This window comes from Felis catus, chromosome F2 (assembly GCF_018350175.1).
Source record: "Felis catus isolate Fca126 chromosome F2, F.catus_Fca126_mat1.0, whole genome shotgun sequence".
Lineage (NCBI taxonomy): Eukaryota > Metazoa > Chordata > Mammalia > Carnivora > Felidae > Felis > Felis catus.
In genome coordinates, this window is record NC_058385.1 from 39,092,501 (window position 1) to 39,120,135 (window position 27,635).

At 41.5% G+C, this 27,635-nt stretch overlaps 1 protein-coding gene across 8 annotated transcripts in view; it reads right to left on the bottom strand.

The window, feature by feature from the left end:
• The window catches only part of RUNX1T1 (RUNX1 partner transcriptional co-repressor 1), a 143,335-nt gene that overhangs the window by 56,896 nt on the left and 58,804 nt on the right, over nucleotides 1-27,635 (bottom strand). For 6 of the 8 annotated variants that reach the window (XM_023248600.2, XM_023248593.2, XM_023248595.2 and 3 more), the window contains 2 exons: nucleotides 4,442-4,579; nucleotides 2,116-2,357 (listed from right to left, as the gene is read on the bottom strand). In XM_023248600.2, the coding sequence (XP_023104368.1) occupies nucleotides 2,116-2,357; nucleotides 4,442-4,579 (380 nt within the window). Of the gene's footprint in view, nucleotides 1-2,115; nucleotides 2,358-4,441; nucleotides 4,580-6,249; nucleotides 6,275-6,715; nucleotides 7,360-27,635 lie in introns of those variants that run through there. The other 2 variants (XM_023248599.2, XM_023248598.2) reach the window with 2 other exon arrangements.

Below are 27,635 nucleotides of genomic sequence, written 5' to 3' on the forward strand. Positions count from 1 at the left end.
AAAAAATCCATTCTCTATTAAACAAACTGCTCATCACCAGAAAGGAAGGCAGTAGGCGGGGAGCTGGGCAAAATGGGCAAACAGGTGTTAAGAGATACAAGCTTCTAGTTATGGAATGAGGAAGTCCCAGGAATAAAAGGCACAGCATAGGAAATATACTTAATAATAAACATGATACTAGTATTATATGGTGACAGATGGTAGGTACACTTACGGTGAGCACAGCCTAACATATAGAGAAGCTCAATCACGATGTTGTACACCTGAAACTAATGTGGTGATATCATGTCAACTGTATTCAAATAACAAAATTTAAAAACAACATCCATTCTCTATTCATTTACTCATTTGACAAATATTCACTGCCTGCCGATTCCACGCAAAGCACTATTAATTAATACCTTCCCCTAACTTATCATTAATGTCTTCCCCTAACTTACCCTCTGAAGGTTTTTAAATAAATACATCTCTGAAAAGAGGTATTGCACTCGAAAGTATGCCACTGAACATCGGGGAAAACTGACTTAAAGTTACCAAACTCTTCCACATTGGAACTTACGGAAACCACCTTTAGAGAATATATCAAATATATAAAGCAGTTTTCAAAAAAAAAAAAAAAAACATTTTTTTTGTTACAAAGAACATTTTCACTATTTATGGGACACAATCACTGCTTTGGATTTACTTTGCGGTTCTTGGGTCTAATTTACTTGCTAGTTGCAAAGTCTACTCTGCGAAACTCAAGAATGACAAAGGAAAAAGATAAGTGATTGACAAAAGTAACTGTGGCAAAGCTGACACACTCCTGTGGCCCTCACCTTCCCGGCCGGGAAGAGCACCAGGTGGAGCTGGCAGACTGTGGAAAATGTGAAAGCTTTTTCTTAGAGCACTCAGGAGAGGGAGGTAAGGGTTAAAAGAGCGAACTGCAAAATATCTGTCAAATGTGGGTTATTGTGATTGGAAGCGTCATCTACTGTATTAGACTCGCGCACGGGCTTTAATCCGGGGGCTTCTTTTGCAAAACACAACGAGTATGGCTTTGCCCATAAGTCCACGGAATACAAACGAATGATCTATTTCAAGAGAAAGCAAACAGGGGCCCGTCACCTGAATTTCAGGTCTACCGTAAGGATCGAACCTGTGACTCACAGCTTCTCCCTGACTCCATTTGCTATGGGAAAATTGCCCTTCCTAAATGAAAATCCTCTACCTGTACCAAAATTTCACAGTATGTATACAAAAATGATTCAGGATGCCCCCCCAAAATGATACATGTGCTCATTTCCGGTGTGATAATGTACAGAGTGTGGCACAATGTGCCTAACTCAACACTTCTGTTTTCAAATGAATGCTTTAAGTGAATTCTACCTTTAACAAAGAATTGCTAAAAAAACAAAACAAAACCAAAAAAAAAACAAAAAGCAATCAGTGGTTACCAAGGGTTGAGGGAGGGGAACTTGGGGTGTTACTGTTTAATGGGTACGGAGTTCCAGTTTGGGGTGATGAAGAAGGTTCTGAAGATGGGTGGCGGTGATGGATACACACCAACATGGAGGTACTTAATGCCGCTGAACTGCACACCCAGAAACGGTTAAAGTGGTCAATGTTACGTTATGTGTGTTTTACCACAAGGAAATTTTTTAAAAAATGTTATTGGCCTCAAAAATGAAAACACATAGAAGAACGTTATTCGTTATAAACTCTTGTTCATCTTAGACCAGTGATAAAAATCCTTCAAAGCAACTATGTCAAAACGAGCACCCTAGCTAGATTAAATGGATCGCTAACGTAACGAAAACATTTTGTCACTGCTGAAAGCCACTCGTCATGCCAAGAACGTATACCTATTGCATTTTATACACACACATGTGTTTATGGCTAAGATAATAATAAACTGTGTCACCATATCTTTATTGTCAGATGGTAAAAGAAACCATGGTGGGGACCAATCCCCAATGCAGACTTGAGAACCCGGTTACTACAGAATTACCAGACTTACATGCAATCTCCAGGTAGGCGAACAAAACGGTTGGGAGAACAGTCTGTATTTCGCGTCTCCCATACACACCCTCTCCCGTTACCCCCGGAAAACTGGGCTAATTTCCGTTTGCTTACCACCAGTCCTAGTACGAGCGTGCGGACTCTCTCTCCTATCTCTGGAGAAATGTCATTGCCAAACTGCTGCAGGGTAGTAAGGAACCGTTTCAGCTTACTGAGTTGCCTGGCGCCACAGGCTGGGGGCAGCTGTTGATTAGCCAGAGAAGAAGAGGAAGAGGAGGAAGGCCCATTGCTAAAGCCATTGGGCGGCGAGGGGGCGCCATTCAAGGCTGTGGGTGAATGGCTCGTGCCATTGGTTACTGTCAAGAGCACAAAATAAGAAAGAAAAACAAGTAAATCAACGCAGAGGGAAAAGGCACAAGGAAATTACAATCAAGTTTCGTTCCCTTTAAATCTGGAGGATCCTGTGGTTTGGGAAACCGGGGGGGGGGGGGGGGGGGGGGCTTTTCTGTCAAAGGCTTTGGCTTCCCAGGGGTACCACGGGTTCAGGTACTCTAGGACTGGATGGCTCTCCCCTCCTCACACTGCATGCCGGTACTCCATGCGGAAGTGGAGCCCCCATGGGAGTCGGCTGTAACCCGGGGACAGCCCTGCCTCCCGTGCACACATATGCCAACCACGTGAAATGTCTCAAACACGGAACAAACAGCGTTTTTGGATGTCAGCCTTCTGTCACAGGCTGACATCAATATAGCGGGACCGTTCCTCTCTAAACTGTTCCCCTAGAGAAAGTGTACATTTGGTGGAGACTAAATTCATCACTGAACATTTTTAATCATGTTTTGTACACACAACTGACAGCTGTGTTTATAGAAATAGGACTTTCAAGTTTTAACCTTATACCACCCAATTAGAAGGCTATTTTCTCCCCCTCATATTTCTTAACCACTTCTTTAGGGAAGATGCAAATTTTATATAAGAAGCCAAATGGATATGGTAATTATCAGAGAATTAGTTCAAGAAATCGGAAAGGGACATCTCGTCCCAACTAATAGTGTGGATTGGCGGTAATTTGACAACTTTGTTTCCGATAAAATGTATCTGAACACCGAGATAATTCGTAAGAACAAGACTAGAGAATTTTGCGCATTTCTCACTAACGAAAATGTTGATTTTATCATATTAAAATCAATAAATTCGACCAACTCCACTTTACCCAACTCATCTATTACATGTAATTTTGACAGGTTATCTCCAACAGGAGTTTGAAGATGTCTGAAGCACTCTATCATTCTTAAAAGTTTCCAGATAATACAATAGCCCCTTGTCCCAAACGAGCACCAAAGCAACCTGTCATGAAATGATTGCTCACTAGGACCTCTCACAGAAGACATGTGCCCATCACTGTGGCTCTGGGTAACGACAAACCAGATACGAGATGACAGGGTCGCAACTTGGTGCCGCTGCAGCCTCCTGTTCCTTACACGTTTGGAAAGGCCTTTAAATGGCAGCGCCACGCCGCATAAACAGCCTGGGATGTGTATTTTGCCAATCCCTTATAATCCCACAGATCTAGTTTTGCCTGTGATTGTTCATTCATACAGACTTGATGACACACGATCTGTAAATAGTACTATCTGCAACAGATAGCATTTATTAGTTTCACAAATCCTTTAGGACAATTTTACCCGGGACTTTGAAACTGATGGAAACAAAGCTATCCACTATCCCTGCTGGAATCTACAGGAAAGGAAGGGAAGTGGCTGTTCTCTCGGGTTGTTTTGTCCTTTCCTCGGACAACCCAGAAAGCCAATACACGCCACTGATTCAGGACACAAGGCCTGAGCCGAGTTGGAATCGAGTAAAGGTTTAATAAAAGTCTGACAGGCTCAAGACAAGAAAGAGGCTCCTTCTTTCAGAAAGTTTTCTGGATGTGACTGTCGCCCAGAGCAATACCCCTTTTTCACGTAAGGCTGCTAGCTTTGAATCTTATTTGTAAATACCAGAAGAAAGTGGTATTAGAAGACCAGAAGCAACCTGGAAATAATCGTAGGATATTAACATGTTCCAAGGCAAAATGTACAAGCTAAAGTAAGGAGCTACACATTAAGTCAAACTAAAAATTATGGTGGTAACAAATGAAGCCGCAGCCCAAACGAATGCAATAGTCTTCATTGCGGAAATCAAAGCAGACTACAACTGTGAAGCAAAAATGGAAAGGCAGGCAAATATTGGCAGTCATACAAATTATACCTAAGATGCTGTACGTCTGCGCAGGCTCAATACCTACTCACTGGCAATTAAACGATTTGGGTGAAGGAGGCGGCGCGGGGGGGGGGGGGGGGGGGGGGGGGGGAGGGGGGAGGGGCGGGGCTTCACTTCTGCAGGAAAAAAAAATTTAGACTTCAAAATGGAAACGGGAAACGCAGAAGTGTCTACTCACACGTCGTCGGTGTAAATGAACTGGTTCTCGGAGCTCCTTGAGTTGTAGGGGGAGGTGGCATGGTGGGAGGAGTCAGCCTAGATGGGGTCTTCACATCCACAGGTGAGTCTGGCATCGTGGAGTGCTTCTCAGTCCGATCTGGAGGACGCCACCATTGAACAGGTTATTTTACTCCTTAAGCACCTTCGTTGCTTTTTGTTTCTTGTTTTTTTGTTTTTTTTTTTAAGTGGGGTTCATCTTTTTTACAAGCAAGTGAACAGAAGAAATCCGACATCTCCTCTCAATAAAATAGGCTGATCTACTGAAGTTTAAATCAGGACTTTATCATCCAAACCCCACTTAAGAAGGTGTAGCACAGATGGCAGGACCTCATTTGTAACTGGGTTATTTTACATCCTATTGTTATTTCTGGCTTGGGCAGATGCTACCTTGGTAGTGTTATATCCAACGGCACAACCTCACTCGAAGCTGAAGCCAACGCTAGCAAGAGGTAAAAAATAGATGAGGAAGTAAAATGGTAATAAACCCTTTAGTGAGGAACAACACAAATCTGAAGGTCTGTTATGCAGGTGAGATACTGATAGGAGCCAGCATGTTTATAAGGACTTTTTTTTTTGTAACACCTGCCATGCCCTTTCTGTGCTTAGTTTCTGGCCCATTAGGAGAAGCGGGTTATGTCTCCCAGATACACTCCTCACTTCAATGTTCCTCTGCCCTGCAGGAAAACACCCCACTACATAAATGCTGTGTTTCACACAATGAGGTTACACGATTGTTTATTCAGAATTTGTGATTTGTGACCCACCGTCTTAGAAACATGAGACCAATCCTTCAATTAATAACCTCGGGCGGAGTGAGAATGGAAAAACCCCAAATAGCAAATGAAAAGGAACGAAAGGCCCTCTCTGTATTTTCTCATGAGTATGTGACAGATACGGAGAAATTTCCTGATTACCCAATAATGAACATTTGAGCTTCAAGACTGTTTTCTACTATGCATGCTTTGCCTTTGAAATTCTGAGCTGTTTTTTCTCTGTCAAATCTATTGAAGCAACAGATCTCCAATAAAAAAGTGAGTTTTGTTTCTTTAGAATACAATTTTCTACCAGCACTGTGTGCCTGCGCACGCACACACACACACACACACACACACACACACACACACACCAAAAATGTCTGAGGCCCCTCATGCAGCCTTAGGTACAAATATTTCCCACTCGGACTTCTGGAAAAGTCAAGTCATGGGGACTACTGGTCAAGAGTGGGTCTTTTAAAACACTATGATAACCATGGGGAGAAATTCTCAACACTGACTTTAAATGTCTTTTTTTTTTTTTTTTTTCAGTGAAAATTCCAAATCACTATGCTGGCAACTCCAAACCTACCTCACACCTTTATTCAGAGCCGTTTCACGAGACTTGGGTTGCAACAGAACATAACATTTTAAAGTTGAAATAATGTCGATGCCGTAACAGGGGAAATGCGATAAAAGAATGAAAATAATCATCATTCTAATAAGAGCATTTTGATAGCCTAGTATCAGAGTCTCTTTTTCTTCACCCTGACAGCTCGCTGGAGAACCACGAATGCCCCTTTAGTCAATGCATGTTCTGAGTGAAATGTGGTAAAAACCCACATGGAGAGCGTTTCTACCTTGATCTCACCCCTTAAAAGCTTGCCTTCCTAGTGCTATTCCAGAACACTGTAACACCCAGGATCAGTAACTCACTTAGTCTAGAAAACTACCGAAGTCAGGCAGGTTTAAAAGCGCTTCTTCAATAGTTAAATTCGCTGCACGGTCTACTCACCTCAACCAACCTCAGCAACAAGGGAATAAATAGCTTTCCGCTTATGTTGCAGCTGAGGGAAGAGGTACAGCAGCAAATACAACTCTCCCTAAATAAAGGCAAATATTTCTGTCATGCCAAGGAAGGAGGGATAGAGGGAGGCTTGCCAGAGTCGGCTGGGAGATAACAGTGGGAACTGCAGGTCCATCTGGTTTTCATTCTGCGAACACTCACACTGAACTGTTAGAGAAGGCAGTCCAGATACACAGACTTGAAGCACGTGGTTGTGCAGACAGAGGGAGGAAGAGTGGGAGGGGGCGGGGGGTGGGGGGGGGTGGGAATCGTGAAAAAATAAATAAATAAAGCAAGGGAAGGAAAAAAGCAGCAAGGGAGAAAAGAGCCCAAATGAAGAGAAAGTTACCCCAGGCGGCTTCGTCCACCCGGACACGCTGAGCCTTAGTGGGCACGGCCCCTGCACCTTACTTACCTGGAGGTACTTCTTGAGCAGAACCTAAACTGGAAAACACATCTGAAACCCGCGTCTGTCTACCCTTGTTGCTGACACTGAGAGAAAAGGAAATAGACGATAAAATCGACAATGGGTGTCCTCTTCAAACTTAAGAGGATCTTAATAATAGTAACAACAGCAACAACAACAACAACAACGACGATAAAAGGTAGAGGAGTGATTTTTTTAAATCCTCGAAAAGGCATCGATACTTTAAGAACAAGAACCACTGAGCCAAAGCATTGCAAAAACGCCACTGCTTCTAAACAGGGCTATATGCATTCTGGCCGGAATAGCCAAATTTCGGCGACAGTTAGCTCCACTCTGATCAAATGGAGTTCCAAACCAGAGGTCCTACAAACTTAGACAAAGTGGGACCATATGTAACTCATTCCATGCTGTTCAGTGCAATCAATCCAGGACGAGGAGAGATGGTGAAGTTACCAGCCAGGACTAACCCGGACACACACACAAACCCTCTGGAGTAGAGAGATTTAAGATAAATTCAGAAAATGTGTTTCAAGTATGCTGAGTCCTGTTGCATTTGTTTTGGATTACTTAAAAAAAAAAAAAAAAGCAAAACATTTTGAAATATATATTCTTGAAACTTTTATAGCAAACAGCAAAAGAACTATGATTCAACCACAGAAGTATTTCTTCTCCGTTTCAAATTAGAGGATACAGTAAAACCAATATTAAGTTATAATATTTCTTATGCAATTTTTTTAAGTTTATGAAAATTATTCCTAGATGTAATTTCTATTTTTAGTTGCTGCAGGGGAATGCTGACATCAATTGAAAGACTGGCACAAAATGATAAAAAAAGAAAAAGAAAAAGAAAAACAATCTATCAGAGCAGGAAGGTATGTATAATCAAAAGGACTGACTTGCCTCTACCTTAATGATACACACTACTACTAAATAAAGATCTCCCCTATGTGGTAACATTTCAACTCACATGGCAAATATCCAACACATGTGTACCAAAGATGGCTGAAACATGGAAGAAAATGTGGCATATATAAATACATTACTGATACCATTTCAATATCCAATTCAGTGTCAGAGGCTTCTAGAAGGGGTATGTTTTCCATTTCCTTCTTTTTCTTTTCTTTTTTTTTTTTAAGTAAAAAGGAAAGGTATGGCATAATCTGCCGTAGCACTTACTTTACTTTTTGTTAGTTCAAACAGTTCCAGATGTGTTTTTAAGGTATGGAGAATAGGCATTCTGTATTTTCCTTATTTACATACTATTTCTAGAGATGATTACTGTAAATAGAAAGTTCAGGATTGGTAGACGGGACGTCTTTTTCTATCAGAGTTCATCATGTCAATTATAATAGAAGAAATATCTTGTAATAGAAGAAATACCTACATCCCAGACGTGACAGATCGAGAAACCTCTCAGTGAATTAGCAGTTGGTACAGTTGGTCTAATTTAAGTGCTAGCTATAGGAGCTACAAGATATACAATAAAGAGGAGTAAGCCCAAGTGGAACTGAAGTACTCCTACCAGAAAGGAGAAAGCAGCTAAGGAAACACAAAAGTGGGTACAGACTTTGATTTTTATTTCTATGGAAAATACGGCAAATTCAGGCCTGACAACAGAATCATTTAGTGACTCCAGTGGCTGGGTGTGAGATGTTAAAGGAAACTGCCTGTAGACTAGAATGGTGGCCACCCAGCCTCCACAATGCTGCCATCTCATTTCCCTGCTGAGCACTTCTGGAATGTTCATTCCTGCTCAGGAGAATAAAAGTCAAATGCTAATATTCTAAGCACAATGGAATGATACAGTGGAAGAAGACTATTTGGAATAACAGACAAATTTCCAAGTTAAGACAGACTTGGTTTCAAATGTAAACTCAGCCATCAGTAGTGGGTCCTCAGGCAAGTTATGTTGATCCTGAGTTCCTCATAAGAAGAATACTGATATACACCCCTCTCTGCCTCATTAAGACCCTGGCATAGTACCTACTCAAGTCAGGCACCAGCACATGTGATCTCCATTCTCTTGCGCCTGCCTCTCCATCATCCATTCATGGCTTTATTTCCAATGTCCTGCCCTCCAGGTCTATGCTCTATCTGTACAGGGCACCTTGGCATTCCCTGGCTTTTCTGCCTTTCATTTTATACTGTTTATTTCCTCCATCTAGAAAGATCTGCCCCACCTATCCCATTCTTCACTGCCCATTACAGATCTTCTTATAGCTTTCCCCAGGTGCCCAAGGCACCAACCGCATCATGCTTGTTTGGCCTTTTAGCATTTACCACAGCCTATGAGTACAACAGTGTGTGTGTGTGTGTGTGTGTGCGTGTGTGTGTGTGTGTGTGTTTACACCCAATCACTCCAACCACAGCCTATGAGTACGATAGTTGTGTGTGTGTGTGGGTGTGGGTGTGTGGGTGTGTGTTATATATCCAATCACTCCAAACAATGAAAACAGTAAGCAATTTGATGGCAGTTTTTTTAAATGCCTAATTTAAAAGACAAATATATAACCATCAACAGCATATAAATACATGATTAGGAAGTGGAATGCAGGTAATATGGGAACATGCTGGAGATCTGAAATTTACTTCAACTCTGTGATCAACTTATGTCATTTTAGGCAAGTGTAAGAATGATCTGTTACTTCATCACAGGTGTTTTATGAAGATTTTTTTTTTTCTGAAACACAAATATGATCTTGTCTATTCTATGCTTTAAAACCTTTGGGAAGGTCCACTCCCCCTCTCTCTGCCCCTTCCCGGCTCACGCTGGGTCCCTCTGTCTCTCAATAATAAATAAACGTTAAAAAGATTTTTTAAAAAATGCAAAGGGGGTGCCTGGGTGGCTGTTGGTTAAGCATCCGACTTCAGCTCAGGTCATGATCTCGCGGTTTGTGAGTTCAAGCCCCACGTAGGGCTCTCTGCTGATAGCTCAGAACCTGGAGCCTGCTTTAGATTCTGTGTCTCCCCCTCTCTCTGCCCCTTCCCTGCTCACACTCTGTGTCTGTCTCTCAATAGTAAATAAACGTTAAAAAAAAAAAAAAAACCACCTTTGGGAAGGTCCCACTGCCCACAGAATACGAACAAACTCTTCAGCTTATGTCACAGATCCTGGAGCTCCTACTCAACAACGCTTCTCCCTTCTTTCTTGCTTGGAAGTCCTGATTTTGTTCAGGTGCACAATTCTTGGGGAGCAGATCCTTCTTCTTTTAATCAGGTTGTCATACTCCCCTTAATCAGCAACAGGTTTCAGAGGTGAGTGCTGTGCTCCGATTCTAGACAATGGGTCATCCAGGGAGCTCTATGGAAGTTTTGGGAAAGACTTCCTCATGAACTGATCAGAGACCCAAGGACTAAAACAGACCCTCTTCTTCTGGTAGGTACTGTTGTATCTGTGATTCCTTCACTTCTCTTCTTTGGAGTCTACTTTTCTTACCCATAAAATTAAGCATCTTAGATTATATAACTTCAGGGATCATCTGCAAACTCTAATACTCTCTGGTTTCTTTCTACAGATATGGCTTATGTTCATTTCAAAGACAAAGAAGACTACCCAGAGAACATAAATCTGACAATAAAGGGACCACAAAATTATTTTGAAATTGGTGATCATAACCAGACTTCCTCTGTTCACATAAATATCTATGTCCACAAGAATGTGTCTGCATAGAAATCTTTTCCCACACACACTACAATTAACATCTCTTGTTTTCAAATACCTTTTCAATCCTCATTACTAAATCTCCACTGATGATCTGGTTATGAAACAACCCTACCAATGTCCACTTGTCCCTGTTTAGTTACCATCAAAACACTCACTCTGATAGCCCAGGTTCTTAAAGAGTACTCTACGCTCACATTCCTTCCTTCCTCATTTCCCATTCCATCTTTCACAAACTTCCAGTGGACTCCTAGAAAGTTTTCCTCCCCATACTGGGACCTGTCATACCTCTAATCCCATAACTACCTTGGGAGTCACCATGTTCTTTCATGAGCTTGTACCAAGGTTACCAGCAGCTGGTTCCGGCACAGCACCCTGTCCAAGATGGGCAATCTCAGTCATTCTCCAACATTTTTACCCTCAGATGGGAAGGCAGAAAAACAATCTCACTCCAGAGGTAGAAGACTGTACTGCCTACTGCCCTCCATGTGAAAAAGAAGGCAACTAACAGGCAGAAAGAAATGAAGAAAAATGGCAAGAGATTATCCTGATAATGAGAAATTCTTCATTCTACTAATTCCTACAACGTGATCTTCCAAACAGCCCACAGAACCTCGTCAATCAATCCCTCCTTTGCCTAAAACCTACACTTGAAACCAAAGAATACACACTAAAATAATATTGGGAGTGTAGCATCAAGATATCATCCTAACTCCCACTGAAACTCTTCAATTATCTCTTCATTATTAATCCAAGAAACACCAGATACTTTATCTGGCATCTTTGTAGAATCTCACTGCGTCTCACCACTTCCTCCCTTTGGAAACATTGTTATCCCCAGGATCCCAGCATTCCAATGCTCTCATTCTTCTCAGGACGTCCGGGCTGCTCCTTCTGACGTTTCTTCACCACTGTGATAATTACTCGTAGTTTCCCCCATGCTCCTTCATAGTTACTCTTGAAATCTTCTCTCTATACCTTCTCCTTAGGGACTTCATTTGTGTGGTGACAGTCACCCCATGGCTCTTATGTCGATGACTTGTACCTCTAGGCCTACCATCCCTCCCAGGTTCCGCACCCAAACATCCAGAGGGCTGCTCATTTTCAACAGCCTGGATTCAAACCCTCCTCATCCATCATCTCTCACCTGGTCTAATCAACAACCCATTGGATGGTCTCCCTGCCGTGCACTATCCATCTCTGCGCCATTGTCCAAATCACACCATCACGTCACTACGTATGCCAAAGATATGATCAGAGACCTTACTCCTCTCTTCTTAGTACTCTTCAAAGACCTTTTGCGATGTGAAACATAAAGGCCTTGTGCCTTAATAAGGCACTGAAAGACCATTGGGACCCATCTGGTTTCTGTAACTGCTCCAGGCTCATCTTCATTTCTCCCTTCCACTCTTATCCCCACCTCTGAACTCCGTACCGAACTAACGCAGCTCTCCCAATGCCCCCAGGTTGTACAGGCTTCCCTCACACTGCACCCTTTCTTTTCCCTAGATTCTTCTTCACCCCACCACTGCCTGGTTAAGTCCATCATTCCTTTATTTTTTTATTTTTTTTATTTTTTTAAAAAAAATTTTTTTTCAACGTTTATTTATTTTTGGGACAGAGAGAGACAGAGCATGAACGGGGGAGGGGCAGAGAGAGAGGGAGACACAGAATTGGAAACAGGCTCCAGGCTCTGAGCCATCAGCCCAGAGCCCGACGCGGGGCTCGAACTCACGGACCGCAAGATCGTGACCTGGCTGAAGTCGGACGCTTAACCGACTGCGCCACCCAGGCGCCCCAGTCCATCATTCCTTTAAATCTTCTTTCAGGTATTACTTCAGCCAGGGACCCTCCGTTGACAACCCTTCCATCCCTAGCTGGCCAGGAAGGCCCTTTATTCCCTTATTACCCGGTCCAGATCCCTCTTACAGCACTGACCACACTGTATTTAGAATCAAGTCGGTCTCTCCCACTAGGTCATAATTTATTCAAGGGTAATGATGACATCTTACTTGTTTTTATATTCTCAGCACTTTGCCCCGTGCCTGATACAGCGAACGTGCTCAATAAATGTAGTATTTTAAAGGAATACATAGTACTATGTCATAAGGCATGTCTACAGTCATGACAACTTTGAGACGCCAGAACTTTTAAGAGCTTTAACTTAAAATCACCTCCATCTTTTTTCTATCATCCTAAAAGAATTCTAAAAAGAATTTCTAGGGGCGCCTGGGTAGCTCAGTCAGTTAAGCGTCCGACTTCAGCTCAGGTCATGATCTCACAGTCTGTGAGTTCCAGCCCCGTGTCAGGCTCTGTGCTGACAGCTCAGAGCCTGGGGCCTGCTTCAGATTCTGTGTCTCCCTCTCTCTCTGCCCCTCCCCTGCTCATGCTCTGTCTCTCTCGATCTCAGAAATAAATTTAAAACAACATTAAAATAAATAAATAAATAAATAAATAAATAAATAAATAAATAAATAAATAAATGAAAAGAATTTCTATATTCTGAAAACATTAAGTTACCAAAGATAAATCTAAAAAAAACAGTAGTAAATCACTGAATTCACCAGCTTTTCAGTAATGACAACATATTCCCTAAGGCTTTTTATATAATATTAGAAAAAAGGCTTTGTAAAGCAATCTGTATACATAAGACCTACAGCCTCCAAAAGCTCCCTTTTTTTTACAAGAATAGCACAATCATACATATGCACATTCACAACAAAGAGAAAAGCATATTATGAACCAAAAACACATTTGTTCTACATTTCACAAGCTTTTCTGTTGCTTGTCTATGGATGGTGGGATTACACATTATTTTTAATTTCTTCTTGTTATTTTTCTCATTTATTTAAACGTTCTACAATGAGCATGTTTTCTTTTTACAAGCAAAAAACCAAACATACAAAAAACCAACTTATTAGGATAAGTCACCTAAAATCAAGCATTGGGCACTGTACCAAATGCCCTGCATGCTTTACCTCATTTTAAATCTCACTATGAAAAGGTACTACAAATTTGCCCATCTTATAAAAAGGAACTGAGGCCCAGAAGGGTTGGACAATCGGTCCAAGGTTACAAGCCAGACCTCATTCCAGACCTTCTCAAGAGTCCATTACCTTCTAAAACTAATGTTATTTTTACATGATCTAGAAAACTGAAATAAAGACACATTCAGTTAATGTTAAACTGAGAGCGTTACACGAGGACTTCATCTTCCAATATTACTGTAACTAGCCACCTGTGACCGTGTAAATTTTAATTAAAGTTAAACAAAATTTAAAACTCAGCTCCTCAGTCACACTAGCCACATTCAATGAGGTAGCTGTGCCTACCCTATTAGGGAACTCGGCCCTGGAACACTTCCGTTATCATAAAATCACAGCGCCATACTAAAATAATGGCTCTATGGCAGGAGTCCCTGGAGGTGACAATGTAGATTGAAAGAGCAGGGATGAGAAGAGGTGCCTCTGGTTTCATCCGAAACACCTTCCGTCCCATTAAGACCTTTCATATTTTTTTTCATAGATTGGGCTTCTACATATTTCATTTGGTAAGCTTAACGGGTAGAAAATACAAAAGTTTGAAACCCAATGACTAAAATAAGTAAACTCTCAGCTCTGAGAAAGCGGGAGAGTAAGACAGGTCATTAGTAAACACTGGGAAACTGCACTAATGAGAACAAGGCCAAGGACTCAGTGCTGGAATGAGCCAGTAAGCCGCTGGGCCAGCAGCTATCTGGAATCAGAGATGACAGTCTGAAGACCAGCTTCATGCCTTTAAAGTGCATGAACTTAGGGGCGCCTGGGTGGCGCAGTCGGTTAAGCGTCCGACTTCAGCCAGGTCACGATCTTGCGGTCTGTGAGTTCGAGCCCCGCATCAGGCTCTGGGCTGATGGCTCAGAGCCTGGAGCCTGTTTCCGATTCTGTGTCTCCCTCTCTCTCTGCCCCTCCCCCGTTCATGCTCTGTCTCTCTCTGTCCCAAAAAATAAGTAAATAAATAAATAAATTAATTAATTAATTAATTAAAAAAAAATAAAGTGCATGAACTTGGGTTAAGATGGAAAACAGGCAGAAGAATGAGATGAGTCTATAATAACCTATCACGATTTCTAGAAAAATAGCTTCAATAATGTTTGGGTCATGTCCTTATGGGGATAACAATGGGAATTTCCCTTCCCTTCCTCTATGGCATTTATCTAGCTAGCACTTGACACATTTATCTTGGTTTTGAGTGTCTCCCCAACCACAGTGTCAGCTTCACGAATGCAGAAATTTCTACCTGTTTGTTAAGTCCAGCCTCCATAGCATTAAGAAGAGTGCTTGAAATAGCAGCCACTTGATTTGTTGAATGAACGAAGAAGGTAAGCGAAGACTAAAACAAAGCCAGTTTCCGACAAAACAGCCAGAGACATATTAGGAACTACGGTTACCTAGAGCGGGCAGAGGCTGAGTGAGGCAGACAGCATAAGTGTTCAAAATAGACGCCACTTTACAGAGGGGAAAATGCTAACCAGTAGAAGCAGGAAATAGTTTCGATCACTCTGCCCATTTTTTGACAGAGATGAGCTGTGGACCCCAAGATAAAGCACCCTATTTTTTTAGAAAGTGTTTATTTATTTATTTGGGGGGAGGGGGGTACGGGGCAGAGAGGGAGAGAGGGAGAGAGAATCCCAAGCCGGCTCCGTGCCATCAGTGCAGAATCTGCTGCGGGGCTTGATCTCACGAACTGTGAGATCATGACCTGAGCCAAAACCAAGAGTGGATTGCCTTAACCAATTGGCACCCCCCAAAAAACACTCTAAACATTAACAAGTACCCAAATGGTGGTTGTAGCTAGAAAAATCAATTACTAATTTCCTAAAGTGTGGAAAGGACTGCTGGTCATGTGAACACCAGTGGACGCCAGGCATTACCACTGTGTGTAAGTTCCTAAGAAATGTCATCTCTCTCACAGTTGTTAAGAGCTTCACTCCTGTGACTCCTGTTTCCAAGTCTAAGAACCACTTCCTGGAGGCCACTAAGTGGCCATCCAGCAGCCCCGGGTTTAGCTACCCTACTTCAACCAGCACAGCTCCATATTTATCTGCTCTATGCACTGCTGTTCTGGTTAAGATTTCCTTTGGAAAAAAAGGATCTCCTGTCTGGGAAGAGTTCGAACCCCTTGGCACAGGCAGCCGGCAAATGTTCGCTGAATGACTGTGGTAAAAATACTTATTAAGGAAAAACCAAATCACTCAAGTTAACACAAAAAAAGTAACTCCTGCGTGTGTAGAGAGCAGAAAAAGATACAGACATCACCAAGGGCCCATGCAATGAATATAAGTATCTATATAACATCCTGTTGCCAAACTGAAGATTATTCCAGAAGGTAGGGGAAAAAAAAAAATCACTAAATAAAAAGTGATCCAAACATTTGACAATCTTTAAGTGTGGACAATTTTCCTGCAGGAATATTTGTCTTATTTGCCAGCGTTAAAGGCTATTAAGGAAGCTTGTGGAGCTGCTGAAGGGTAGTACACATATCCACTGCCATCAGTTATGATCATCCAGGTAAGAGCTGGTGAATCAGGGCAGAAAATTATGAAGGTACACAGACTATGTGCCTGTGGCTAAATTGCAGACAAGTAGCAGGAGCTCAAAAAAATTTATTGAATTTAATCCAATGTACTCTTTAAAAAAACAGCAACCAGTACTGTTAGACTTCACATTATGGGCAAGGGGAAGGCACTGAGAGTTTTAGGATATGCTCATTTCTAATCTTATATTATGGATAAGTATGGAGCAGAGATTAAATAGGGTAAGAAAGAAAAGAGAGGGCAGGCGTTCTGGTCTGCAACAGCCTAGGCTAGAAATAATACAGGGATCCAGCATGGACGTGGCTCTTAAGACTGGAGACGAGAAGATTCAGGAAGACATTTTTATACTCTACGGCAGATTCACAGAGCTTGGTAACAAAGTAAAATTAAAACTTGAGCAAGTGGGAATCTAGAGGTGCGTGATCATGTCAAAAACTAAAACCAAAACACAGCAGGAAGAATCATCTGGAAAAAAGGCAGGATAAGTCATAGTTTACTTAGAGATATCTCTGCAAGACTCTGTTGTTTTTACATAAAACATCCTGAATGTCTTCTTGCGCATGTGCCACCATCAAATTATTCTTCCTCCTAAATGCGCTTCACCATTGCTATCAGCATCCTGGAACACCACCGTCACTCACTGGGACCTTCTAGGAACTAGTCTGTGCAACCCTTCACCCTACACTGCAATCAGTGTATCCCACAACAACTTGTACTTATCCCACAAGTTTAAGTAATCTGGTTAAACACAGAACTATTCACTCATTTAATATAAAAGCATGTATTCGAAAATTCCTGAGCCATCTACAAAGTGCCAGGTACCCCTTCAGACACAGAGAAAAGACAATGGACACACAAGAAAATCACTGCCCTCAAGAACTTCACATTCTAATGATCTGATCAAGTTACTCCCCTATTGAAAGTGTTTAAATAGTTTATCATCACTCTCAGGATAAAATCCAAAACCCTTTAAATGACCGACAACCTAGACAGATTTCGTCTCTGCCTGCCTCTCTTATCTCACCTCATATCTCACTGGTTTTATAGGTTGCAAGCTTCACCTCAACTCAGGGCCTTTCAACCTGGAAAACCGATCTCCACTCAAATTCACTTACTCAAGGAAGGCGTTCTGGGTCCCTCCCAAGTCCCCTGTATGGGAAGCTCTCCTGTACCATCTAATTGTTCTTTATAGGGCTTGCTGCAACTATTATAAATAACTGTATAATAACTTGTTGGTCTAACATCTCCTACCAGACAGCAAAATGCTCTGTTATGGCAGGGAGCGTATCATTTCATCTCATGTTCTATCAGACATCAACTGAGTCCCAGAATTTAGCATGATGCCGAGAAGCTAGAAAGTTAAAGAGTGGACAAACACAGACATCTTTCGATTTAAAAACACAGATTTGGAGGTAACCAGACAGCAAAGCAATTGTATTCTTCATTCCCCTTCAGACGGTTTCAAGGCTTCTTCAATGATGGAAATATTACAAAACAAATGGTGACAATAATGAAACCCTTCTCTATTTACACTCCATTCCCACTTCAATGGGGCTTCCACTGACACCATTCCACACAAACCACCCAGCCACGGCACAAACTCTAGTGATTAATCCAAAAATACCGTTCAATCTGTATCTTACTTGGGTTCTCAGCACCATCTGACCTGTTCAGCCGCTTCTCATTCCTTTTCTCCTGTGATACCGTTCTTCTAGTCGCTACCAGTTTCAGTGAGTTCTCCCGCCTCTGGCTTCTCCTCTCTGGCAGGGCCTTAACTCCTCTTCTGCACTGGCTTCATCCCTTCTAGTCTCTGATGCAAGCCTTCTTGGCCTTCTCATCTCCTGTAAGTAATCCTGCCAGGGCTCTATGTCTCCTGGCAAAGGACGCTCTTGGGAGAACCAGACAAGTCTTCTACCTAGCTTCACAACCCCTTGGCAGCTGTGCTTAGAACCAAATCTAACATCTGCCTTGGGAAATCTGTGCCTTCTGCTGTATTTCAATCTCCAGCATAGCGTCACTTCCCCCCACAGCTGACCAAGCCCAAAACACCACAATCATCCTCAGACTCCTCCCTCCACACCATTCTCCTTCCACGTCCAATCCACTCCCTGTGTCCTATCAATGTCACTTCTAAACACACTTAGGATCCACCCTTAATTTGCCCTCTGGCCTGGGCTTCAAAATCTTCCAGAGGCTCTGAAGGGTTTTCCCTACCTCCACTCCCTCTCTGCACAAATCCCCTTCCTCCTCGCTTCTAGAGAAATAACTCTAAAATACAAATTTGACAAAATCGCCTTACAGTACTCCTACACTATGCAATCTACTTCAAATACTTGTACAATTATAAAAGTTGATCAGGACAAAAGATAAGGTCCGTATCTTTTCAAATCTGTCTCCAGTGTCTAAACAAGGATCTTCCACACAGTAGGTCCTTAGGTAGTTTGCTGTAATAAACTATTTTTTAATATTTTATTTTTTAAAGTAACCTCTACACCAGACGTGGGGCTCAAACTTACAACCTTGAGAGCAAGAGTCACACACTCCACTAAACTATTTTTTAAGAAATTAAATTATCAATGGGGCGCCTGGGTGGCTCAGTCGGTTGAGCGACCAACTTTGGCCCAGGTCATGATCTCACTGTTTGTGAGTTTGAGCCCCGTGTCGGGCTCTGTGCTGACAGCTCAGAGCCTGGAGCCTGCTTCAGATTCTGTGTCTCCCTCTCTCTCTGCCCCTCCCCCACTCATGCTCTGTCTCTGTCTCAGAAATAAACATTAAAAAAATAAATAAAAAAGAAATTATCAAGATTTCTGTTCTGTGTCCACTCAGTATACACTGTAATCATTAAAGCTAATCCAATCCCAAGCAAAATACTAATAGAATTTTTTCCAGAATTTTACAAATGTTGTAAAAGTCAATCTACAATAAAATTGAAAATAGAAAACTTTGAAAATAAAGTGTAATGAGGAATTGGATAAAAGGCACCATTTGATAAAATGCACCATTAAGCTGTAATAATTTGAACAATATGCTACTGGTACAGAAATAACCAATTCAGCAGAATAAAATTAAAAAGAAGCAGAAATATATGAAGCTCAGAAACAGACACACATCACCTAAGCATTCAGTCCATGATAACGATGACTTCTAATACAAGGAAAAGAAAAAGCAATTCAATTACAAACTCTCTCAGGAACTCCTAGACAAAAATTTGGAGGAAATAAAGTAAGCACCTTTCTCACACCATATATCCAGTCATTCATTTCTATGTAAATAAAATCTTTAACATAAAAATTTTAAAAATACTAAATATATAGGTTATATATTAAGCATATAAGAATACATACATATTAATTTAACCTGAAGATTAGGAAAGAGATTCTAACCTTGTTAAGAAAGGCATAACCAGGGGCACCTGGGTGGCTCAGTTGGTTGAGCATCCGACTTCAGCTCAGGTCATGATCTCAGGGTTCATGAGTTTGAGCCCTGCATGGGGCTCACTGCTGTCAGTGTGGAACCGGCTTCAGATCCCCTGCCCCCCGCTTTCTCTGACCCTCCTGCTTCCTTCTCTTTCTCTCTCTCTTTCAAAAATAAATAAACATTAAAAGAAATACAAGTTACCTATAACCCTATGGAGAAAAAAGTTTAACTAGTTAACTAGTGTAAAACAATATACTCATTTTCACCTAACATATTGACAGACTTTTTAAAATGACAGACTTTTTTTTACAGTGCCTTTTGTAAAATGATACCGATTTTCTTGTAGGACAATAGGCAATATGTATCAATTGTCTCCAAATTCTACATATCCATTAATATATCAACTCCACTCTTTGGAAATTATCCTAAATAAACAATATCAAGTGCACAAAGATGTTTGTAATGAAGAAGACCAGAAATAACCTAATTGTCCAACAATGGGCATTTGGAAATTCAAATTCTAATAGAATCATAGAGTGGAACTTAATGATTGTGTATATTGACATGGAAAGAATTTGAAACATACCAAGAAGGGGAAATAGTTACATAGCTACATGCTTTACAAGATCCTGTTCAAACAAAACAAAACAAACAAAAACATATTTTAAGATAGCTATAAATCAATAGATGTGTGTGTGTGTAAGTGTCCAGAAGGATATATATACAAAGGATCTACAGCAGAATATTAACAGTGGCTATCTCTTAAGTCAGTGCTTCACAATGGGACAGAGCTTTCAAATACACTGTTAATCATGCTGTAAAAAGCCTGTTTTATATTTTTGGCTCGGTTTTAACACTGTATTTAGATCATTCTAAGACCCTCATATTTTCTCCTTATAACATCTCTGAAGTTGGGACGAACACTACAAAACCATGGAGTCAAAGCACTAAGCAAAAGCGTTTAGTGGCAGCACTTTTGTTTCCCCTCCGTGAGTGATTCACAAAATAACTGTATGCCTTAAAACGAATTTAGGTAAAATATAGCACACCCAGATTTTTCTAGGAACGGATCTATCGGCGAAAAAAATGTAAGGAAGAATATACTTTGTTTTAATTGGAGCTCTACCAAGACTGTTCAGCTTTGGATTGAAGGGGTGAAAAACTGGGATTCAAGATAACCAAAAGGAGGGGTCCAGGAGGTGGGGTTCTCTACAGGGGCTGAAAACCCCTGAACGCCTCACAAAGGTAGAAGAAGTGCCTTATTCACCTCAGAATCCCAATCGTCTAATAGTGTCTAACATCAATGTTTATTGAATAAAGGAATGAATGCTATTTTAGTAACAAAGAAGTTCACACACAGTAGCAGACAGACAGAAAAGAAAAGAACTACAGGTCATGGGGTCAGGGAATCCACAAGTCTGCCAGAGCAGCATTAGAGTAAAATCCCCAAATAAATGATCACATTCTTTATAAAGCATTCAAGGAGCACCATGCAACATCAACAGCACCCTCCACATAAAGGAGTCTCACTAAAAAGCTAAGTCGTCTAAAAAGGTCCCCAAAGATAAGTTTGAACTGCCTACGAATTACATTAGCGAATTCTGTACACGTAATAATGTTCACACACATCAACTGAGAACCGAAGTGTTTAAATGGACATTGCTCTTTAGTTTATTATGGTCAAAGTATAAGGAGATCAAAATATATTCTATATAGTTGTGTGACTCTCACATTCATCATTTCTTAATAGATTCTGCCTCAGTTAATATTTTGCATAATACAGTTTTTCATGGAGGCCCATAACCTTATTTAAATTAATAAAGTAATTCAGAGAAGGCGCCCAAATTAGTTAATTGCTAATAAATATTCCCTAAGGACAAAAGTTCAAGTTCTTTCTTTTATTTTCTTTTTAAGTTTACTTATTTATTTTGAAGGAGGAAGAGCACAAGTGGGGGAGAGAGACAGAGGGAGACAGAGGGAGAGAGAGAGAAACTCAAGCAGGCTCCACACTGTCAGTGCAGAACCCACCCCGGGGCTTGATCCCGACCTGAGCCAAAATCAAGCGTCAGACGCCCAACCAACTGAGCCACCCAGGCACCCACCCCTCAAGTTCTATTGACCAAGGAAGTAACTTCACATGTATATTCAAATACGCCTAAGTAAGTCTATTTTCACCTCCCCTTATTTTAAGACCCTTTAAAAAGTCTGTATACCTTTTAATCTCAGGAAGATCATTGGGGAATCTAGAACTATAAAATTCTGGATAGCTACAGTTTGAATGACACATTTTTACAATTCACACAGCACCTTAATTAAGTTCCAGGGATATGTCTCAACTAGACACATAAATAAAATTCAAGTTAATAAGTCCTTAGTGTAGCTTCATCTGTATATATACTTTAAATGTGGGTAAACATGTTATTACATTAAGATGACAGTCTAAATTCCCATCCATTTACTAGGAATCATTTATATTTCATATAGCACTAGAGATGTCTTCTCTGAGCTCATGAGGAATTATAATGAGGGGAAATCAAACCAAACATTGATGGACAACTGCAAAGAGCATTCATTCCATGTACAAATGAAAAATGTTCCTGGCTGGAGAGCTATACGATCATTTTCAAAAACACACCCTTCTCACCACTGTCAGATAAACTAATCACAAAAGTAATAAATGTCTAAATACAAAGGAAGTTATTCTGTGTCAAGGTTCACCACATTATTCTTAACTTGCTCTTAACAATAACTCAAATTAGGATACATCCAAAATCATCCCTTTGATAATATCACTACTACTACTCCCTTGAAAAGCCAAGTGGTAGAATTTCTGGAACATGGCAACCGAAGTCCACTGGGATTGTGAATGCTGACAATCCTTGAGTGGCATCGAGTAAAAATGTTGAGAACCTCTGTTTTGAGGGATCAAAAAAACACTTATTAGGTGTATTTCCCTTCTCAAAAGTACTGGCCAGGGCATCTTAGGAAAGTTACTGAAGCCTAATAAATCATTCCACATACTCTTATCTTCATCCTCTTTCCTTAGAAAACAAGAACTTAGTTGTACAAGCTTAGACACGCAAGAAAACAATACATTTTCCTCTGGTAGATAATGTTTGATATGTCTACTTGGGCGGACGCTAGGCAAAATTATTGTCAGCCAAGTTCCATTTCAGTGTCTCTGTTCTCCTTGGTTTATCTTTCTTTTAGTACCTTCTTCTATTCTGCTCACCTCTAAGAAATCTGGAACTCTGGTCCTGTCCCTCAGCTACAGAAATTAAAGATATTGTGACACCTATCTAGGTTCACCTCCAAGAAATCTGCAACTTTTATTCTGTCCCTTAGCTAAAGATATTAAAGATCCTATAAAACCCACCTAGTCTCAAAATCTGGAGCTTTGGATTAGTCCCCACAATGTATATTTCTGGGACTAAAGTTGCAGTGAACATTTAAACTCATACGATGGTGATGACTAATAATGGTTGCTTCACATGCGCGCGCACACACACACACACACACACACACACACACACACACACAGTTTTCCTCATGAGCTAGTGAATCAGAACTACCTGAGTTGAGGGAGAGAGGGAAGGATAGAGAAAACACAGAAACACCAGTGCAATCGGGCAGAGGAAATAGATTTTTCGTCCTGTTCCTCCCTTCTGTCCCATGCTGAATATATTACCAGATGCTTAGTAACAGCTGAATTTCCAAGTAACTTCCTTCAGCAAACAAATAAATATACACTTCTGCCATCGCCTGAAGGGTAATCTGTTACAGGTCTTCTATTAGGCCTTTAGAAACCCAGTTAGTATCCACAGGAAAGACACCATAGTATCACAAACAGTTCCTGGTAGTGACCCACTGACATATATAATCCAATAGAATTGGGTGTCAACAGAATGTCTATGAATATGATAAATACCAGAAAAAAAAATTACTGCTTTCCTTCTCCCCTCTACATACGATCAGCTCATTTTCACCTTTTCTGTTTCAACATCAATGTCACCTCCTCCAGGCATCCATCCCTCCCTGGCCATTTCATCGCAAGTAGGTTTTTCTGTTCCTTTGTTAGTTTTCTTCACAATAGTTAAACTCAAAATTCTTTTATATCTTTTTCGTTAGAGTTTAGTGGGCTCCCACCCCAGAACACGGCGGCATTCCAGACCCAGCAGAGTCTGGCACAGAAGTACTCCAAAAGATCCGTTGAAACACATGAGGAAGACAGGATTCAAACTTTCAGTGGGGCGACAGGAAAATGTGAACTGGTTATAAGCCCAGTAAGAAAAGAAACAGGGAAGGAAAGAAGGAAAGAAGGAAAGAAGGAAAGAAGGAAAGAAGGAAAGAAAGAAAGAAAGAAAGAAAGAAAGAAAGAAAGAAAGAAAGAAAGAAAGAAAGAAAGAAAGAAAGAAAGGAAGAAAGGAAGAAACAGGGAGGAGTCGCGAATCAGAAACACAAAAGGAGGGTTAACAACCACGAGTTCATGCTGAGGTCAAGGTTAGATGCGAGGTATGATAAAGCCAAGGGGAAAAGCTGAACAGGACAGAGACAATGAAAAAGAAAGGCTTTCCAGACTGAAAGTGCCACAGCATGTCCAGCTGGTTACAACCCCAGAGGAGGTGAGGCAAGAAAGTCATCAAGTAAAAAATGAGAGTACGTTAATCTTACAGACATTGCTTGACTTGCTTCAATCCTCCAGCCAAATTCTGATAATTTCATGCCCCTTTTTTAAAAATATAATTTATCGTCAAAATGACTTACATACAACACCCAGTGCTCTTAAGAGCAAAGTGAGGTCATCAGGCATAAATCCCTGCAGACCCATTTCTCAGAACTCTTGCTTACCTGCGTCCAAGTCTGGAGTTTTCTCCTGTGGGGGCTTCGTTCTACCAGTCATCTCACCTCCTTACCTTCGGTTTATCTGGCTCTCTACCTGCTTCTTCCTAGAACCTAGGCCATGTTCAAGTCCCTCCCACCAAGAACAGACAAAACCTTCCCTCGTATTCCCTCCATTCATCCCCCGCCAGGCTTCTAAGGGACAGACCTTAGGGGCTCTGCCCATATCCTCTCTTCCATCCACTTTGCACCTCACCACAGATAAGCTCCAACAAGGGGACAGGTGTTACTGGTAACCACCTTCCCTCCAGAGGGCCAAATCCAAAAGGCAGTCATGAGCCCTCCCAATTACTGGCCCCTCTGTGACGTTTCACATCGCAGACCACTCCCTCCATGAAAATTTGTCCCCTGATTTTAATGACACCTGACTGTCTCGGGTGCCCCGGTATTCCCCAGTGTTCTTTTCAAGGCTGTCTGTCCTCTCTTCACAATATACATTTTCCTCCCGAGTCACTCCAAAGGTCTTAGCTGTCACCAGTGACTCAGAATCAAGATTTCCAATATACATCGCTACTAAACAAACCTGTCATCTAGCTCCTTATGGAGTATTTCAGTCATTATACATCAGACAAACCTGGAAGTCAATGCTTCAGAGTGAACCAACTGTCTTCTCTTGATGTGTTATTTCTTATTCTCGTCGATGGTAACCAGTTGCCCAAATCAGAATTCAGACTCATCTTAAACACCATTCCTCCCCACGCCCTGGCCCTATGTCCAACTGATGCCTAGAGCCCTGTGGTTCTTCTTAGTTAGTACTTCCAGAGCCTGCTCTTCCCTTCCTCCTTCCTCATGGCCACTGCAGCCAGTCACCATCCCATCTCAGCGGGCAGATGGCACATTTCCTCTTCTTCAACTTCCCCTCCACATGACTCCTGGAGTGACAGTAACATTCAAACCCAACAGTGTGATTCCAGCTTAGAAGTACCCAGTAGCTTCCCTTTCTGCCACTCCCACCCATAAGGTAGATGTCTACTTCTGTTACCTTCTTGTGCTATAAGCTCCAGCCATGGTTGTTCATGCCTTGGCATTCCTGTTTCACATTCTTCCCCGGATTTGCAGTGTCTCTTGACTACAACAAAGGTGTGATCCTTTAAGACACAGAACAAATGCTACCTCTTCCATGAAGCCTTCCGTAATTCCTTTGCCCCACATTCAAATTGGAGGGAGTCAATCACTTCCTTCTTTAGGCTCTACTTTGCATGTATCTGTTAAGTGAATTTAGCATCATCTGTTACAATGGCTGTGTTTGCAGGTGTGTGCCCGTGTGGGCGTAGTCTACACCTACACAACGACATACACACATCCCATTAAGGCTAACGTCCTATTACTCTGCCCCAGCATTCCGTAAAGTGCTTAGCACATAGCTGCTGGGTCTGAATAAATATTTGATGTCCAACGCCGTGAGTCAGAAACACTAGGATCTAGGACAACAAGGTGAAGAAACTTACCAAGTCAAAAAAGGAAAAAGGAAAGTGAGAAAGAAAATAGCACTGTTACATTAGATTGCCCTGAACCAACGGGGAGGGAGGGGTTCTGACTCTATTGTTCTCCCAAAGCCCTCTGTTCCTTCCCCTATCGTCATACAACACACACCTTATCATACACATCTTTGTATGTGCCTTCTCTGCTAGGGTTGAAACACCACCACCACTACGAATATTGTCAAAACGTCTTCACAGCAGTTATATTTGTTGAGCATTCACCGAGCGCCAGGTGCCTTGCTAAATGCTTTACATGTGTTAACTCATTCAATCTTCATGGTATGCTAATCCTATGGATGTTATTAATATACCATTTTACAGGTGAAAAAACAATCTTAAAAAGATTAAGCGGTGTGCCCACTGTTCTGCTAATGGAGGGGATTCAAAACCAAGGAGCAGGATTCCAGGGCCCATGCCCCTGAGTACTGTCCGATTTACTGCTATACTACATAACTACTACACTATACTATGAATCCCCCCCACCAATAATCCACCACCAAATATATACGTAAAGGCCACCAGGGCTCCATGAAGACACGGGCTATGTTTGGCATATATACTACTCGGCACGCAGTAGTAACAGTAAATAGTAAGTATTGGCTGGCCAACTGACTAACTGAATGAAAGACTGTTGAAATCTACAGGCCAAATGCTTTTGTGTTTCTTTTCTTTTTTTTTTCCCCTCTGGAAAACGAAGGTGTGGTTCTTTAAGATTTCTTCCAACTGTAAAAACTCTATAGTTCCATTACATGAAAGTAAAACGCTCCCTGCCTATGATATGATGATGACGCACTGGTAAGAGTCCAGGCAGGGAACCAAGAGCATGGTTGGGGAGTCAGCTCTCTTGAGTGGAATCCTACATCCAGCTGGGCAAATTCCTTGATCTATGAACTTCCATCTCCTCCCCATAAAATATGGATGGTCCTAGCAACTGCCTCTGTAAGTGATTTTGAGGATTAAAAGAGAAAACATGGACGTCAAGCACATACACAATGCCTAGAACATACACAAGCACTAATAAACGTCAGCCATTACCTCCTACAACACTCAGGATCACAGCCTACCTGATATGCCTTTGCACAAAGGAAAAAGTAAGTGTCCACTCATGAAGCAGATATGGCCTTCTTACAGGAAGACTATGCCCTATTTCATTATTTTACTGCCCTCAGCTATGTCATGGGATTTAGCATGTGTGTTAGGAAGGAAAGATTTTGGGGCACCTGGGTGGCTCAGTTGGTTAAGTGTCCAACTTAAGCTCAGGTGATGATCTCATGGTCTGTGAGTTCAAGCCCCGCATTCGACTCTGTGCCGACAGCTCAGAGCCTGTAGCCGGCTTCGTATCTGTGTCTCCCTCTCTCTCTCTTCCCCTCCCCCCACCCCCGCCTCTCTCTCCCTCTCTCTCCCACACACACAAATAAACAAACATTAAAAAAATTAAAATAAAAAAAAAGATGGGGTGTCTGGGTGGCTCAGTCGGTTGAGCGTCCGACTTTGGCTCAGGTCATGATCTTCCGACTCATGAGTTCGAGTCCCACATCGGGCTCTGTGCCAACAGCTCAGAGCCTGGAGCCTGCTTCAGATTCTGTGTCTCCCTCTCCCTCCACCCCTTACCTGCTCATGCTGTCTCTCTCAAAAATAAATAAACATTAAAAAAAATTTTAATTAAAAAGAAAAGATTTAGCAAATGACTATATTTTCATTTCAATTTATATGTTCTCTTTTATTCCTTTCTTCTTGTGTCCCTATTTGTTCATATCCAGAGAACGCTACCAGACCTCAACCTCTCCCATTTCTCATTTGTTATAAAAGATGGATGAGCCTGGAGGAGGAATCTTCCCCAAGAGGAAGCTTAATTCAAATTTTTCAGACCTCTTT